The sequence below is a fragment of the Sinocyclocheilus anshuiensis genome, unplaced genomic scaffold (genome assembly GCF_001515605.1).
Source record: "Sinocyclocheilus anshuiensis isolate Anshui unplaced genomic scaffold, SAMN03320099.WGS_v1.1 scaffold457, whole genome shotgun sequence".
In the NCBI taxonomy this organism is placed as follows: domain Eukaryota; kingdom Metazoa; phylum Chordata; class Actinopteri; order Cypriniformes; family Cyprinidae; genus Sinocyclocheilus; species Sinocyclocheilus anshuiensis.
The window spans coordinates 4,187,478-4,204,593 of NW_015537939.1; the positions used below are offsets into that span (position 1 = coordinate 4,187,478).

Genomic DNA, 17,116 nt, shown 5'->3' on the forward strand with positions numbered 1-17,116 from the left:
TTTGTAACAATGTTTAGAAGACATAATAGTGCAGTGAATTACAATAACCAAATTATACCATTCTCTGGGCCGCTGGTTGTCCCGCATGAGATCGTTCTCCTCTTTTAAAGGCTTGCTGGTCACACGTGTCATGCCCTCGATCTACATCTTCGTCGTCCTCCTTAGTGTACACCTGAATGGTTTGGCGATGGTGACGTTCACCTGTAGGATCCGAGAGAAGAAACCAGCTGTGATCTACATGTCTCACCTGGCGTGTGTGGACCTGCTCTTCACCCTGCTGCTGCCTCTGAAGATCCACTACCAGCTGAACGTTTCAGATTGGGTGTTCGGTGAGGCGGCATGTCGTTTGCTTAATGCAACTTACTATGGAAACATGTACTGCTCCATACTGCTGATAATGTGCATGAGTGTGGACAGGCTGCTGGCTGTAGTGTTTCCTATCGCCTCTTTGACCTGGAGGAGCACAAGGAAAGCCACATTCATATGCACATTAGTCTGGCTGCTGGCATAGTACCACTTCTCACACTGAGACAAACATTCAGTTTCCAGAATCTGGGAGTCACCTGCATTGACTTGTTGGAGGAAGATTCTTCAATGATGTTGAACTTATCTGTGTTCTTAATCCTTCCCTGCATCTACTTCTTCCTGCCGCTGGTCATCATCTTAGTGAGCTACTCTACTATCATTTATGTGCTCTGTGCTAAACATGATCACTCAGCAACACCATCATCTTCCTCAGATAACCGAAAGAGGGCTGCGATTATGGCTACTGCTGTGCTGACTGAGTTTGTGGTGTGCTTTGCACCATCCAAAGGCTTCCTGTTGTACCACTGTGTTTGTATAGCCATGGGAAGCAATGGGTTGGATACCTATTTGGCTTACCTGTTGGCTGTGTGTTTGGGGAGCTCAAGTGTTTTTCTGGACCCTCTGCTGTACTACTACGGCTCGTCTCTGTACAGACAGCAGATCCGCTCTGTGATTTGGGGCAGCAAGTCAAAGAGAGTGAACATACCATTAAACACAATCACACACACACACAAAATCCTCTCATCTAAGATGCACTGTAAAACAAATAAGTGGCCAAAATAAAAAGCAGATATCACTTTAAATTCATTGCATTTGGTAGACACTTTTATTAAATGCAGCTTGCACTGCCTTCAGGGGTTTCATTAGTTAATACTCAATCTGAAGAAATTATTATTTATTCATCTACTCTCTAATAAGTGAACGTGTGAAAGAGAGATTGTAACTATACTGCTGTGTTAGACAAATGTAGAATAATCAGTCATTGTTGTAACACTTTATATGTAAACAGATCTATCTATCTATGTCCCTATCTCTCTATTAATAAATAAATAAAACCTGAATTACAATTTGACTGAAGCCATGTGATCATTGATTTTACTGATAGTTCTAATCTACATGCTCATAGCTGTGATTTAAAACAATCCTCTAGGTGGCGGTGTTTATCCATATGTCTACCCAACGTAAATAAAACGTACAATGGTAGACAAATCTGTTGTTTAACGTAGTCTATTGTTTTACTTTGCTTATTTTTTATTTTATCATTTTAACTTTATTATTTTAACGCTGTAATTTGCTTCACAAACCTAGTAAAACAATATATAGGCTACAACATTTACCACTTATTTCACACACAGAAGCTGTGATAAAAGAGACACACACAGAAGCCGTTATAAAGCAGTCCTTTAGGTGGCGGTGTTTATTCTAAACTATGTCTAACCAAGCACCATAACGAACAGACTAGCCTATAAGCCTTTAATGCAGTCTAGATCTGGTAACCAAACTACTGATTCGCTGGATTTGTCATCTTTCTGTGTAGCTTCTCTGCTGAGTGAGATGACAAGCTGAGTGACTGGTCGTATTACTAGTCAGTAGCTGACATCGCGGATGGTTATTATTTTTAACTGTATCGCACTCTGGTGCGGAACGCGCGTCACAAATGTCACAGCGGAGTGAAATCTTCATAAGAAAGAGGCGTACAGTGCTTCCTATGGCACCTAGTCCCGTTAGTTAAAAAAAATGAAGAGTGACTACACAGAGCTCTTTTTGTTTTTTTACATATGTCAGGTACACTTAAGTTATGTGTTTGCTATTACTGAGGGACTATACATTAACAGACCGCATGAAATGTGTCACATGACACAGCTCTTCTGAAGGGCGTGACCCAGGTAAGGTCACAGGCCTTTGACGGACGGTGAACTCCACACCTGACTATAAAGAGCTGATTTTGTTTATATTCATGACGGACACAGTCCACGCTTCGGTAAATACAAGTCGTTCCCGTTAATTTCGCAGGAATAATGGCGCACCGATTAATCTGGATTTACGCTTTGGTTACCTTAATCAGCGTTAACCTGTCTAGTCAAAGTAAGAATTTGTTTTCTTGTTTATATTTAAAGAGAAGTGTCTCATCTCAAGACTTTCATGTATGAAACTCGTTTATTTGATTATAAATGTTTATAAAATTTGATTTCTAGATGTTTAGTAGCCTATTGCGGTTTACTTTTTGATTTTTGTCTGAAAAATAATCATTTGAAAATTAACCTCGTTTTTCCCATATTCTTTTAGTGTTTCTCTGACCTAAATTGATTTGACAGATATTAATGGAGATCTAGGCCTCGATTGAATTAGGCTACTGTTGAATGTGGTCACTTCTGGCACACGCGAGTGTAGGCTACTGCTGTGGTGTATATACGAAGCAGTTTATTTTAATATGTAAAAATGTATTATGTTTGTGTAACCAGTGTGTATATAAGTAGGCTGTGAGTAGATTGATTTCACATTGTATAGCTGCCTCAACTATCAAGTATACCCATATTTGAATAACACAATACCTGAGATTTGTAATGCATGTTTTGCTGCTATATATAGTCTTTGCTATGAGTAATAGTAGCGTGGATCACAAAGACATGTTTGTTCCTTTACAGCAGACAGATTTCATAACTTGCATGCTGATGCAGATGCCAGATCTTTGTACTAGACACTAGTTTGTAATGATTCAATTATGTCTAGTATGAATCATTCAAGCACTGAGCATGTGGAGTAAATCTGTCTCGTGTTCAGTGTTGCCAGATTGGAAATGTCCAAGTATCGTACCAGAAGCTCAAAATTATCGTATTTGGAAGAAAATGATCGTACACGAGTCAGACGTACAGAATACAGCTATTTATCTAAACCAACAACTTTTTGACACGACCTGCAAATTACCACAATCAATAACTAGGCGTACCGTGTTTACATTGGACGCGAGCAGTGGACAAACTATAGAAACCATTATAATCCATGACTGTTTGCACTGGATGCGACATGACACGACACATCCCCGACAGTAAACTGATTCCTCGTTCTATTTATGACGTATTAAAATGAGTTTTAACACTCGCTTTGTCGCGTCCAGTGTAGACAGACTTTAGCTGTTAACTCCACATCTGAGCCGCAGTCATCGGAAGCCTGCGTGTTGCCAGATGTTGAGGGGGTTCTTGCCGTCATGGACCGCAGTGCTCGTTGGCTTTAAAGTAGGGCACCCTCCTGCATTCTTAAACGGGTCGTATGATGCTGCTAAAAAGAACATTATTTTGTGTATTTGGTCTAATGAAATGTGTTTATGCGGTTTAAAGTTAAAAAAACACATTATTTTCAACATACTGTACATTATTGTTTCTCCTCTATGCTCCGCCTTTCTGAAACGCGTCGATTTTTACAAAGCTCATCGGTCTGAAAAGCGAGGTGTGCTCTGATTGGCCAGCTATCCAGTGCGTTGTGATTGGCAGAATACCTCAAGCATGTGACTGAAATGTTACGCCCCTTAACATTAGTGATCGACGGATATTGATTTTTTTTTATAACCGATACCAATTATTTGCATGTTTAAGTGCCCGATAACCGATATGCAGAACCGATATTTATTTACTGTTATAAAGTAAATAAATGACTAAGTGAAGTAAGAACATACTTCACTTTGGTTTTTCCTCTTTTCAGTCATCTTTTTTTTTTTTTAAGTGTTGAAAATTAGCAGTCTTTCAAATCTTCCCACATCGTGAGGTAGGTATGTGGGGGCGTGTTAGAACGAGCTGTTTTAGATAGGCGTGGTTGACACTTAACTTTTATAAAGAATATCTCTTTGGATTTGAGACTTTAGTCTTTGCAACTTTACAGATCTTCTTTATGCACCAAGAGCTTCCTAGATGTTTCTAGTGGCTCAGTGGTAAAGCATTGCGTTAACAGTGCAAAAGGTCGTGGGTTCAATTCCCAGGGAACACATACTGGTAAAAATGTATAGCCTGAATGCACTGTAAGCGTCTGCTAAATGCATAAATTATTATTATTATTATAAGAGCTTTATTATTAAAAGATTATTTGTAACACTCCAAAGAGAAAGGAAATATTGAAATCGCATCATATGACCCCTTTAACACACTCTGAGGTGTGCATGAAAAATTACTGTTACTATGAATACCAGACAGACAGACAGACAGACAGATAGATAGATAGATAGATAGATGCAGACAAAGAGAATACAATCAAACAAACAAAGGAGACAAAAATATATACTTTGTCATTTATTTATTGAGAGAAATGATCCAGTGTTAAAAATCTGTGAGTGGCAAAAGTATTTGAATCTTTGCTTTCAGTATCTGGTGTGACCCCCTTTTTGCAGCAATAACAGCAGCTAAACGTTTCTTGCAACTGCTGATCAGTCCTGCACAACGGCTTGTTGGAATTTTTGCCCATTGCTCAGTACAGATCGTACATTATGGGATTTTTTTCATTATTGATTGTACATTGTACAGAGGTCAAAATTATCGTACAAATACGATAATTATTGTACGTCTGGCAACACTGCTCGTGTTCAAATCCCGACTCAGGGACCTTTCCCAATCCCGCCCCCTATCTCTCTCCCACTTCGCTTCCTGTCAGTTATGATATGTCCTGTCATAATAAAGGCAAAAATGACAAAAATAAATGTAAAAAAAAAAAGTGTATGTTGTGCCAAATTTGAAACAATCTTGTCTGTCTTATCTGATTAACTGTAATGAAGCAACATGTCTAAGGTTAAATTATACAGTGACTCAACTTTCAGTAGAATTTGTTCAGAAAACCTAAACCCAATGGTAAACCACTTACTTCAGATATGATGCACACCGGATGAGAAGTGCCACGCCATCATGTTCTCCTGTTCTAGGCAACAGTCTAACATCTAATCACTGAATCAAATCACCTTACAGGCAAAATGTTAGCTTCAAGAATAAAAATAAGGGTGTCGATGAGTTTTGCTGTAAAAACAGTGCAGTCTATCTGTCTATGTGAAGCAGAGACTTTTATTCAGTCCAAAGAAAGACAAGTATTGAGAAATACACTCTTCCGGCTAGGGTGAACTTACTCTCTGTATCTTGCAGCCAACATTAATATTATCTTAATATTCAACGTTTGTGAATCAAGTGCAAGTCAAAAGAAATATAGTGGTGCAGATATGTTAGAACCTGGAAAACTAATTTCTATGGGGTTTTATAATGGGTTTTTTTTTTCAGTAGAGTAAAATAAAGCCTGTGGTAAACAACTTGACGATGCGTTGATGTTTTGTTCTACAATGTAAACTGCACACATTCACAATCCAAACTGTCTTATCTAGTTACTTTTTACAAATAAACGTTTTTGAAAATAAATGTTACTGCTTCAAAAATTACATTTTCAGTGTGAGTGTGTGCAGTTTACGTTTTAGATTAAAACAACACTGTATCGTCTAATTAATGTTTACCACAAGCTTTATTGTACTCATAAATTGAAAAACCCCATAGGAAAATCTAGAAGGAACCAGCAGCGTCTTCCAGGTTCTGGTCTCATACCTGCACCACTCTGTAATTTCTCGACTGGTGAAATGAAATTGTAATTATCAAACTGTCGTCAGCAAACGAAAATTTGTGGTGGCACAGATCTATCTATCTATCTATCTATCCATCTAGTCTATCTGTCTGTCTGTATGTCTATCATTGATTGATCTAATGTTCTTATTTTCTGTCGTTCTATCTGTCTATAGGTTCTAACAACGACAGAGGCTTTACTGGTGATGAAACTGAGTATGGAGTGTCGGTGACATCCACTGCTGTTGCTGTACTGGACAGCAAGCTCATGCAGATCTTCTTCCCAGTGGTGTACATCATCGTCTTCAGTGTGGGCTTGCCAACCAACGCTATGGCCATCTGGGTTTTCCTCTTCAGGACAAAGAAGAAACATCCCTCATCCATTTTCATGGCCAACCTCGCACTGGCCGACCTGCTGTTCGTAATCTGGATTCCCCTAAAAATCGCGTACCATTTTAATGGGAATAACTGGATCTACGGAGAAGCCCTGTGCAAAGTCCTGGTTGCCTTTTTCTATGGGAACATGTATTGTTCGACTGCTTTCATTGCATGTATTAGTGTCCAGAGGTACTGGGCCATAGTACATCCTCTTTCCCAGCAGAAAAGGAACAACAAATTGGCAACTGGTGTTGCTGTGTGTGTGTGGCTGGTTGTGTGGGTCATTACCGTGCCTCTTTATCTTTATGACCAGACCGTGAAGGTCACCAACATGGATATTGTTACCTGCCATGACGTCACTCGCCCCAGCCAGTCACGCTACCCTTCTATCTACTTCCTGATTATGGGAGTTGTTGGATTCATAGTTCCCTGCATAGTATGTATAGTAGCCTACGTGCAGATGCTACGTGCCCTGAAGAGCTCGATGACAGATGCTGATATCGTTCAGAAGCGAAGGAAGGCTGTCATCCTCATCGTCACGGTGCTGGTGATGTTCCTAGTGTGTTTCACCCCGAGTAACACCATGGTTATGGTGCATTACTCCCTGCTTTCTATGGGAGTACAGGACAGCGGTTACGGCTTCTATGTTACAACGCTATGCCTGGCCAGCCTCAACAGCTGCGTCGATCCATTCATATATTATTTTGTTTCAGATGAGTTCAGAGAGCATGTAAGAAACACGTTTCTTTGCCGCAGCGAACGCACCGCGCAGAGGATGCGGGTTTCTTTCAGTGCACTGAAGTATTCAAAGAAAAGCAGTACCTACACATCAGAGTCTGGAAACACGCAGAGCAGTTCCTACTAAGAATGACATCTGGAGAACTGTTTTACAAATCTGTGCTATGCTCTGATGCTCTACAATACCTCTTGAAAACCATATAAGCTCTTGTTATTTTATTATTAACTGTTGTAAGGGCTGGAGGAACAAGTTCGACATTTAACATGTAATTCAGTCAACGATTAAATATCTTTTTTTCATAATCTCACATAAATGCTTTTTTTTTTTTTTTATCTTGTTAAATATGGGAATGACATCCATATTTGAAGATCTTACGACCTTAAAAGGGCATCCAAGGGTTCTCACTTCTTGGAACTACAAATTGGCCTCCTGTTTGAAATGGTCACCATGGAAATGTTAAAGAGTTGTTATTATTGTGTTGCCATTACGTCATTAGTTACAGGTTGCCTCATTTTGGGTTTAAAGACCTGAAAATTATTTTACCTGTTTGGTTTAGTGGCATTTCTCAGAATCGCCTTTCAAATGAACTTTAATCCTGTTAGGTGGAAGTAGACTAGAAGTTGACTGAATAACTGAAGCTGTAATATATTTTAAGCAGAGGTGTAAAGTATTGGAGTAAATGCAATTAGTTACTGTACTTGAGTATCTTTTCGGGTACTTTGTAGTTGTACTGAGTATCAAAGATAGCAACTTTTACTCTTTACTTCACTACATTTTTGAATGAGTATCTGTACTCGTTACTCCACTACATTTGAAATGAGTGTTGCAGTTACACATTACATTTTGCATGGACCTAGCTTTTTCTGCAGCAGTTTATTTTTGCTACAAAAGACTTGATACTGCATATTACAGGTCACTGAAAGTACTGCATTTTGCCCTTACTCACCCAAACTTGTCAACAAGGCTACTTTATGTGAATGCGAGTTCCTTAGCAAGTATTTGTGAATCAGAGGTGTTTTATATATGAGATGAGGACATGACTGCAGCCGGCAATGAGGCCCAAACCAGCACATCCACGTACTTTTACTCAAGTATGGTTTTTAGGTACTCTTTACACCTCTGATTTTAAGCACCTGTTACAGAAACCATTTTGCATTTATTCCTGTTTACATAAATGCATGTACAAGTATTTTTAAAAGAATGTGAAATGTTATGTGAATCACACCAGTGACCAATTTTAGATGTGTTAATGTATACCCAGCAAACATAACCTCATTCAGATGTGTTCTAACGCACTAAATGCTGGAATGGTAGTCTCATTTTTATGCATAGTCTTATAAATGCTGTTTTCTTTTTGCACTCCCATGCCTCACTTATAGTTTCAAAGCACATGTATAGGTTTTAATGTTGTTTTATCTGTGGTGTATATTTTGTATTTGTCTTTTCTTTTCTTTTTTTTTAAGAATTGTCTGAATTTATCAATCAATTTGTCTCTCACCCATGTCTGCCTATGATTTGCTGTGTATATGTGGCCTTGTTTTCTAAATGAGACAGACAGCGGGTAGAACATGACTAAATTCCACAAGGCAACTTTTGAACTAGCCAAATCATAAAATTGATTTGCAGTTGTTTGACAGACACACACACACACACACACACACCATTTACAGTTCATTGTCCTTTTTTAAATTACTGTTCACTGAAAAGACAGGCTACATAGGTCAAAAATAAAAGTTTGTGTAGCAATTAATTATTAAAGTAACTACTTAATTATGCAAAACTAAATCCCACCAGCGCCTGTGTGCCTTGTTGAAATCATAGTAGGTGAAATATAAAAAAGAACCTTCAAGATAAAGACTTATTTAAATTTATAAACGTTTTTATAAATATCTGATGGTGTTGACAAAATACAGACAATTATGCAACCTTAGCGAAAAGGTAGTGTATTTTTATTTTAAATTAGCCTTAGGACAATGTAGTGTACATGTCTGAGAGTTATTTTAGTATTATTTATATACTATTATAGTATTTATTCATATTTTGATTCTATTTTTATATTTTTAGTTATTAATTTTAGTTTAAGTTTTAATATTTCCAAAAGGCTTTACTTTTATTTCAGTTTTAGTTTAAGCAGTTTTAGGATTCTTAAACATATTCTAGTTGCCAAGGCAACATGTCTAATTTAACTCCATGTTTAATTTTACTCCATGTTTTTTTAATATCAGGTTATATTTTATATTTAATTTTAGTTTTAGTATAAGTAGCCTAGTTAACAATAGCACTGTATGTTGTGGTCTGAGAACAGGGAAGTGATCATGTAATGTCATTTTGATGAAATAAAGATGACAAATCAAAAGAAAAAGTACATTTGGCAAGAACCTGACTTGCTTTAAAAAATGTCAAGTAAATAGCCTAGGCCTTCTCTTTAAATAGCAGTAGCTATTGTTGTTAAAACGGTAATGGTAATGGTATCAATATACAGTCTCGGTCTCTCTGTCCTCCCACGATTAGCTCACGCGGTTGATTTCGGTCAGAACTCGAAACTCGTGCACAGCAACAGGATTTTTTTTTTTTATTGAATCACTCAAATTCAACATTTTACAGTAGCCAGGGGGTGAACACAAAAAAAAGAGATACAAAATTACAATGAAATAAAGAGAAAAGAAAAAATAAATAAATAAATTACATAAAAACATGGAAATGTTTACATACATTAATACACTTAACAGCTTTCTTGTTTATCAAATTGTAAAAAGATTTTAGGTATTGTTTAACTTCTGATTTCAAAATGAGAAACAATGGTTTATAACTGCTGTACTTGCATTTATGTATACCAAACTTTGCCAGCAAAAGTAATAAATTAATCAAATAATATTCCTTATGGAATGACATGTAAGTGAAAAAACCAAATAAAACATTTTCAAAACAAAGTTGAAAGCTGGGCATGATATGATCTCTAACAAATGAGCAGAAATCTGACCAAAAATTGACTGAGTAAGGACAACTCCAAAATAAATTAAAAAAAACATTTCTGTATGTAGACCACAAAATGTACATAGTGTATCAATTATCACAGTTAAATCTGTTTACAAGCAAATAGTTACTGGGGTAATATTTATAAATGAGTTTGAAATAAATTTATTTTACTTTATTTGTGATTAAATATTTATGTGGTAATTTCCAGATTTTATGCCATATCAAACCATCAACACAGCTATTCCAGACAGTTACAATAGGAGGTCTAGAGACAACATCCCTTTGAAAAAGGGCCCGAACCTGTCGATTATTGTGTTTAACAGAGGAAGAAGAAAAACATACTGGACCAACAGCAGTGTCAACGGGATCAAAAGACTGCAGAAAAGATTGAGGACATGTCTTTTTACAAAGTAAGAGAGTTAACCCAGAGGGGACAGCATCCATAACTACAGCATATTCTTTAGGAATGATTGGGATTTTAAATTTAAACAAAAATTCAGAATAAGTTAACAGAAGTCCTTCTTGGTTGAAGAGTTGGCTCACCAAAACTATATCATTCGAAAACCAATTTTCTTTATATAAAATATGCTTATTATTCCATATAAAACATCTATTAGGTGAGAAATTATGTTTATAAATTAAATTCCAGGAGAGAAGCATTTGTTTGTGAAAATTGGATAACTTTAACGGAAGTTTAGAAATGTTGTAGTTACAAAGCAAAAGAAAATGAAGACCTCCAACCTGTGAAAAAATACAATGAGGAATAATGTTCCATATACTAGTTGTTGTTGTTTTTTAATTGTTTGATCCAGTTTACTGTAAACGTATAATTAAGAGTGGTAAAATCTAAGACGTTCAAACCTCCATTTTCAGTTGTGTACATAACCACAGATTTCTTACTATAATGGGTTTTGTTTTTCCATAAAAAATTGAAAAGCATATTATCAACAGTCTTGCAAATATTATTGTTGACTGCTAGAGAAAGAGCTGTATATGTGAGCCTTGAGATGCCCTCTGCTTTTGTAACCAATACTCTCTTAGTAACCACTGATTTAACTTTTTCTTGGTCTTAGCAATAACAGCAGGGGAGAAGTTTAGCTCACATCTTCTCTCTTCATCCTTTACAATCTTTATACCTAAATATGTGACTTCATTTTTTATAGGGATACCACAAATAGATGGTAAATCGCACTGCTTAAGAGACATTAATTCACATTTATTAATATTCAAATGAAGACATGAAGCTTTAGAGTATATAAGGATAACATTAATAGATTTGGGTATTTCCCCTGCATCTGCTAGAGTGGTATCATCTGCTAATTGGCTAATGGTGATGATGTTATCTGCAACTGTAATTCCTCTTAAAGTACTCTGTTTAATAGAATCAGCAAGTAGTTGTGAACAGAGTAAGAACAGGTAGGGAGAAATAGGGCATCCCTGTCTGATACCACGATTAAGATTAAATCTGGGTGAGGTGCCAGCACGCAGTTTGATTGAACAGTTACCATTGAAGTATAAAGTTTTAATAGTCTTAATGAAATAATTACCGAAACCAATTTTTTTATGATGTTCGCGCATCAGCAGGATCCGCGCGGAGTGCGTCGAGCGTGTGACGTCATGCAGGTAAGGAGACCGCGCGCTCTGTGTAAGGCGTGTCCTTCTCCTTCTTTTATTGATCGACCAAAAACATTTCAGTGAGAGGAACAGCAGAGCTCATACGACGCTCCAAGAGCCAGACTTCTTTCACGTTCGGAAGTACCGAGAAGTTTGAAAAACACGAATTATGGCTGTCTCTGCAAGTTATAGCATCTTGTTTATTTTCGCGTGTGTAGAACTGATTTTTGCATCGGCGGAGCCAGGTGAGTCGCTTTAATTCCGCTGTATTTTTCTAACAAATTTTGTAGCTTAGACTATTTGTTTTTCCTAATGAACTGTTGTTTGTAATTCAGTTATTTAGAATTCACAATCAGATTCGCAATCGATGTGTTTTGTTTCAGCTAGAGGCAAAGGACGAGGTTTAATAGTCGTGCAGGATGAAGAATCGGGCAAATTCTTCATTGATCAGATCACTACAGATACACTACAGAGCGGTCTCACAACTATCTTCCTGCCAATTATTTACATAATAGTTTTGGCTGTGGGGTTGCCAACCAACGCGATGGCTATATATGTCTTGCTGTTCAGGTCAAAGAAAATTCACCCTGCTGCCATTTACATGGGCAACCTAGCACTGGCTGACCTGATGTTTGTCATCTGGATGCCTCTCAAGATTGCTTACCATTTAAAAGGAAATAACTGGACTTTTGGTGAAGGGATGTGCAAAGTTTTGGTGGGTTTCTTCTACGGCAACATGTACTGCTCCATCCTCTTCATCGCTTGTATGAGCATTCAGCGGTACTGGGTCTGCGCTCACCCACTCACCCAGCAAAGAAAAAACAACAAGTTTGCTATCATCGTATCTGTGTTTATCTGGATCTTCATTTGGGTCAGTACTACACCTTTGTACCTGTACCAGCAAACCGTTGAACTCTCAGACCTCAACATCACCACCTGCCACGACGTCAGTCTTATCAGCATGAAGAACTTTAAATCGGGCAATGTGTTCCTGGATGTTCAGCTGCCTTATTATTATTTTATGGTGATGGCAGGTCTTGTCTTCTTCATCCCATTGTTGGTCATCATTGCAGCTTATATTCTTCTCCTTCGCTCACTTGGGAATTCCACAATCGAGGGCAATGCTGGAAAAAGCCGCCAACGAGCTGTGGTTCTCATCGTAACGGTGCTCATAACGTTCTTGGTCTGCTTCATCCCAAGTAATGTGATGTTGGTCGTGCATTACGCTGTCCTGCGAAAAGGCTGGGCCAATAACGGCTATGGTTTCTACATCATGACACTGTGCCTGGCCAGTCTCAACAGCTGCATGGACCCTTTCATCTACTATTATGTCTCGGATGAGTTCAGGGAGCACGTCAAGAACACGTTACTGTGCCGTAGCAGTCGAATGGTGGAGAGGAGGAAGGTCTCGTTCCACTCAATGAAGTATTCTAAAAGGTCCAACACATATACTTCCAGCACAGGCAACACAGAAAGCAGCAACTGCTGAGAGCAGATGGACATGGACCATGATGGACGCGAGTTTATGTATTTATCTGTGGAATATACATAAGATTTGACTTCATATTCATGCTCCGTGTTCTCCATTGGATGATACTGAAACTGTCTGAGAGCAGATTGAAGCGTTTATGAAGACATCTTGCTTCAGAGACCTTCGTAGAACCCCAAAGCTGAAGAAGGAGCCACAAAGAGTTTGAACAGAACAGTCTCTGTTTCTATAGCGTTCAGTCTAAAACTCAGGGTCTTGAAGCCAAAGCAGTCTCATAAAACTTGAAGACAAGCATTCCAGCCAGATCGTTCTGTTGTTACATTTAATATTGTTCAGATGGGCTTTGTGAAATATTTAATGTGAATTTGCCAGCCTGCAATGGGTAAAAAAACAACAACAATGCTTTGAAATGTAAGTATGTTTTAATTTCATCTTTCAGCCAGAATTTGTTCTGTTTTTAATATTTTTTCTTTTGTATCAAAACTGATTAGCGATATTTTTGTTTTTGCCTGTTAGTCACAATGACTTATTATTTTTATACCTCACTGTATTATATAGCCATAATTAGGTCACTATTCTTGTCTGTGATGCGCATGTTGGAATTATATTTTTCTAAATTCATGCAGATTCATTTTCTAAATTCAACTGTAACTGTATTCAACTGTAACTTCATTATCTCAAAAGTGGTGTTCTAGAGAATTCCCAGTCAGTTCAGTGTGTGTCTGAACCTTCATTCACACCTTGTTTATCAGATGTCACTGTACCTCTTACAAGGAAATGCAGCTGTTAACACAAGTAGCCCACTTTACCCCTAAAAGCACAGTGACTTCTAAATAAATGTTTTATTTGTTCGAAAATTTGTTTTTCCGCTGAATTGTTAGTTTCCTATTATGATTGCGTTTTTTGGATCACATGTGGAGTATAAAACATTTTGTATTAGTGAGTCATATGTTGTTTGTGGAAACTATGAAAAGCTGTGTCATCAACACAAACCATGAAGCTTAACCTTGTGACGTAAGACGTCATGATGTTATCTTTCGGCTACAAAATGTTAACATTCCTTTGGTTGAACATTTTTAGTAACTTTTGTGGGGACAAAATGTGCCTCATGAAACATGAGCAATTGAGCAGAGTGAATTTGTGTAAGATTAAATTGCTTTGGATATAAAAAATCTGCTAAATGTTAATTATTATGTAAATGAAAACCTGTTTACACAACGATTTTCAAAAATTCATTCTGCTTTTGTTTTAATGAATAGAGCACTTTTAAATGTCTATCCTGCTTTGATTACTAGTATGAGCATGTTTCATATTGAAATATCCTGCTATGTTGACTTGTCTGATTTTATCAGTGAAACTGCTGCTCTAGTGAATTCACACTGTACTCTATTGATAAGTGAGTGTGACTCTGTCCACTCCAAATGTTTAGCATATTACTCACAATATCGTCTGTGTCAATAGAAACCTTCTAAACCTGTTTAACTAGCTTTAGACCTTTGATTCTTTGAGTCTCTTTAGGTTTGAACACCATTTTTTTTATTGAAGAGGGGAAAGTGAGATGTTTATTGGACTTTTTTTTTTTATCTACAAGTCAGATTTCTTAGAAAAGTATTGCACACTTCTGCTCAACAAGCCACGTGAGTTGAATTATTAATTTCTGCAGCACTTAAAAAATACTGTGTATAGAAAACCACTAACTATGAGCAATATGTCAGCTGCTGATAATAAAACGGAGTAACTTGCCTGAATTGACTTCTACTTATAAAAACCTGTTTCTGCCTTAGAAAAAAAAAAGAAATACTGTTTAAAAGTTTGGGGTTGGTAAGGTTAGTATATTTTAAAATGTAATTTATTCCTGTGTTGCAAAGCTGAATTTTCAGCATCATTACTCCAGTCCTCAGTGTCACATGATCCTTCAGAAATTATTCTAATATGCTGATTTGCTGCTCAAGAAACATTTCCTTATTAACAATAGGCCTATTGAAAACAGCTGTACTGCTTAATATTTTTGTGGAAAACATGATTTTTCAAGATTCTTTGATGAATAAAAATTTCAAAGGAACAGAATTAATTCGAAATAAATATTTTGTAATAGGCCTATTATTAATGTCTTTACTCTCACTTTTGACCAGTTTAATGTGTCTTTGCTGAATAAAAATATTAATTTCTTTATTAAAAATTCTTACTGACCCCAAACAATTTAATAGTAGTGTATATCTTGCAATGACTTCATATATAACAAATGTGATTTTGTTTTTCTAATTGTGTTAATTTATTCCAATGTGACTGTATTTCTTTATTCAAACTTATCTCACAATCACCATTTTATTTACCCATAGGTGGAAACAGGCTTCCATATCTTCCAGCCCCTCCGGTAGCATCAATATCTGAAAGTGTCCATTCATCTCGCTCATTTACATTTCCCTCGGTCTCAGGTGACTATATTGTGTGGGGTCAGATATATGTAGCCTCTGGGCTGGGCTGGGCTGCGACCATCCTAAGTCTCAAATAAGATACACAAACTCTCTGTCTCCCTCTTTTTCTTACGCTGTCTCACTCTCCGATGATCCAATTTCACACACACAGATTCTCAATCCTCGACTTCACAGTTTCCTGACCATTTCTAGATGTGTTTGCCTTTTGACGTTGCTATGAATACCGCACTGGTCTTGTTCGTGGCATTTAGGTTGCAGTTTCTCACTGGCATCATTGGAATAATTATTAGATGTGTTTGACAAGTGGGTTTTTGCAGCATACTATGGTGTGGGTGAAGGCGGTAAACTCAGTGACATTGTCATGTTATAGGCTACATAGCATAAAGGTGACATTAGTGAAATTTCACGTGTAAAAATATGCATATTGTCCACAGTCAGTAGTAGAGATGTATGAAGCGCAAGGGCTTTCTGGTCAGCGCAGCAAATTCGCCTGTCCTGAACACGACCGAAATTAGCATCGCGAAATTTCGTCCCTACGAAAAACTCCAGATCTGTGTTGCCAAGTCCACGGAATTGAGCTACTTTTATACTGATTTTTCTAAAATGTGTGCTGCAGTTGACAAATTTTTACTTAAATTTATCTGGAGAGGCAAGACAAAGTATATTAAAAGGAAAAACCATAATCAGAAGGAGGACTAAATGCTTTAGATTTTGACACTATCAATAATATATTTAAAATGAATTGGATCAAGCACTGTCTTTGTGAAAATAACCTTCCATGGTTTCTTATTCCCAATCTAATCTTCAAAGAATGTGGTGGTCTTAATTTTCAACTTGCTTGTGATTTCAAGTGCACTAAACTCCCACACTGTAAAATCCAATAGTTTACCTTACTTAGATTTAGTTAGTTACCTTTACTTAGTTGTTATACTTACTAGGTTTTATTAAGTTACAGCTACTTTCAAGGCAAATAAAACAATTTACTTACTGTTTTGAGTGACACTTACTTAAAATATTCAAGTAGCCACAAAGGAACCAATGATATTAATAAACCAGTGAGAGGCAGCAGTGCACTAATATGTTGCTAATGTGCAACATAACAACAGAAGAAGAAGAAAAGAAAAAGAGTCTTAAACTTTCCACCCATTTCCTCCATGTCTGCAGTTATCTTTCATTAGTTGCATTAACTCGTTTCCCAAAGTCATCTTGAATGTTGAATTTTCAATACAACTGAAATATTTGAGAGAACATCACATAAGCTCACTTCATAAATTGATGTTGATTTTCCTAAAAAAAATTTTTTTTTAAATCACCATTATAGTGATTAGCGTTCCCTTTGGTTGGGCACTTGGAACTTGGTTTACGTTACCATAATTTTCTTTCTGTTAAAGCAGCAATGCATCATGAAGTCAGAGTTATTTGATTTCAAAGAAATAAAAGTAATAAATAAGTTACTTTTAGAAAGTGACCCATCTTCTAATTAAAGCATTGGTGCATTTATTGTCTGTTTATTAAAGAGCTTTATTAAATTTCATTTTTCATAAATACCATGAGATGCTTTTATTTGGGTTTATATAATCCTTAAATAGTGTGTGATAATATG

At 36.9% G+C, this 17,116-nt stretch overlaps 2 protein-coding genes and 1 pseudogene across 5 annotated transcripts; all 3 read left to right on the forward strand.

Moving 5' to 3' along the window:
- Positions 1–85: 85 nt before the first annotated feature.
- Positions 86–2,325, forward strand: LOC107662781 (proteinase-activated receptor 1-like; annotated as a pseudogene).
- LOC107662988 (proteinase-activated receptor 2-like) lies at positions 2,123–7,270 on the forward strand. Of its 4 annotated transcripts, XM_016453139.1 has the most exons (3): positions 2,221–2,287; positions 2,372–2,391; positions 6,059–7,270. In XM_016453139.1, the coding sequence occupies exon 3, from the start codon at positions 6,151–6,153 to the stop codon at positions 7,123–7,125; it is 975 nt and encodes a 324-aa protein (XP_016308625.1). In that variant the 5' UTR covers positions 2,221–2,287; positions 2,372–2,391; positions 6,059–6,150; the 3' UTR covers positions 7,126–7,270. The 4 variants fall into 4 exon arrangements, with proteins under 4 accessions (XP_016308631.1, XP_016308613.1, XP_016308620.1 ...); XM_016453145.1 differs by lacking the exons at positions 2,221–2,287; positions 2,372–2,391 and adding an exon at positions 2,123–2,192; XM_016453127.1 differs by having other exon boundaries at positions 2,206–2,391.
- Positions 7,271–11,647: 4,377 nt separating this feature from the next.
- Positions 11,648–14,730, forward strand: LOC107663018 (proteinase-activated receptor 2-like). Its single transcript, XM_016453154.1, has 2 exons — positions 11,648–11,834; positions 11,973–14,730. The coding sequence occupies exons 1-2, from the start codon at positions 11,759–11,761 to the stop codon at positions 13,076–13,078; spliced, it is 1,182 nt and encodes a 393-aa protein (XP_016308640.1). The 5' UTR covers positions 11,648–11,758; the 3' UTR covers positions 13,079–14,730.
- The last annotated feature ends 2,386 nt before the right edge of the window (positions 14,731–17,116 follow it).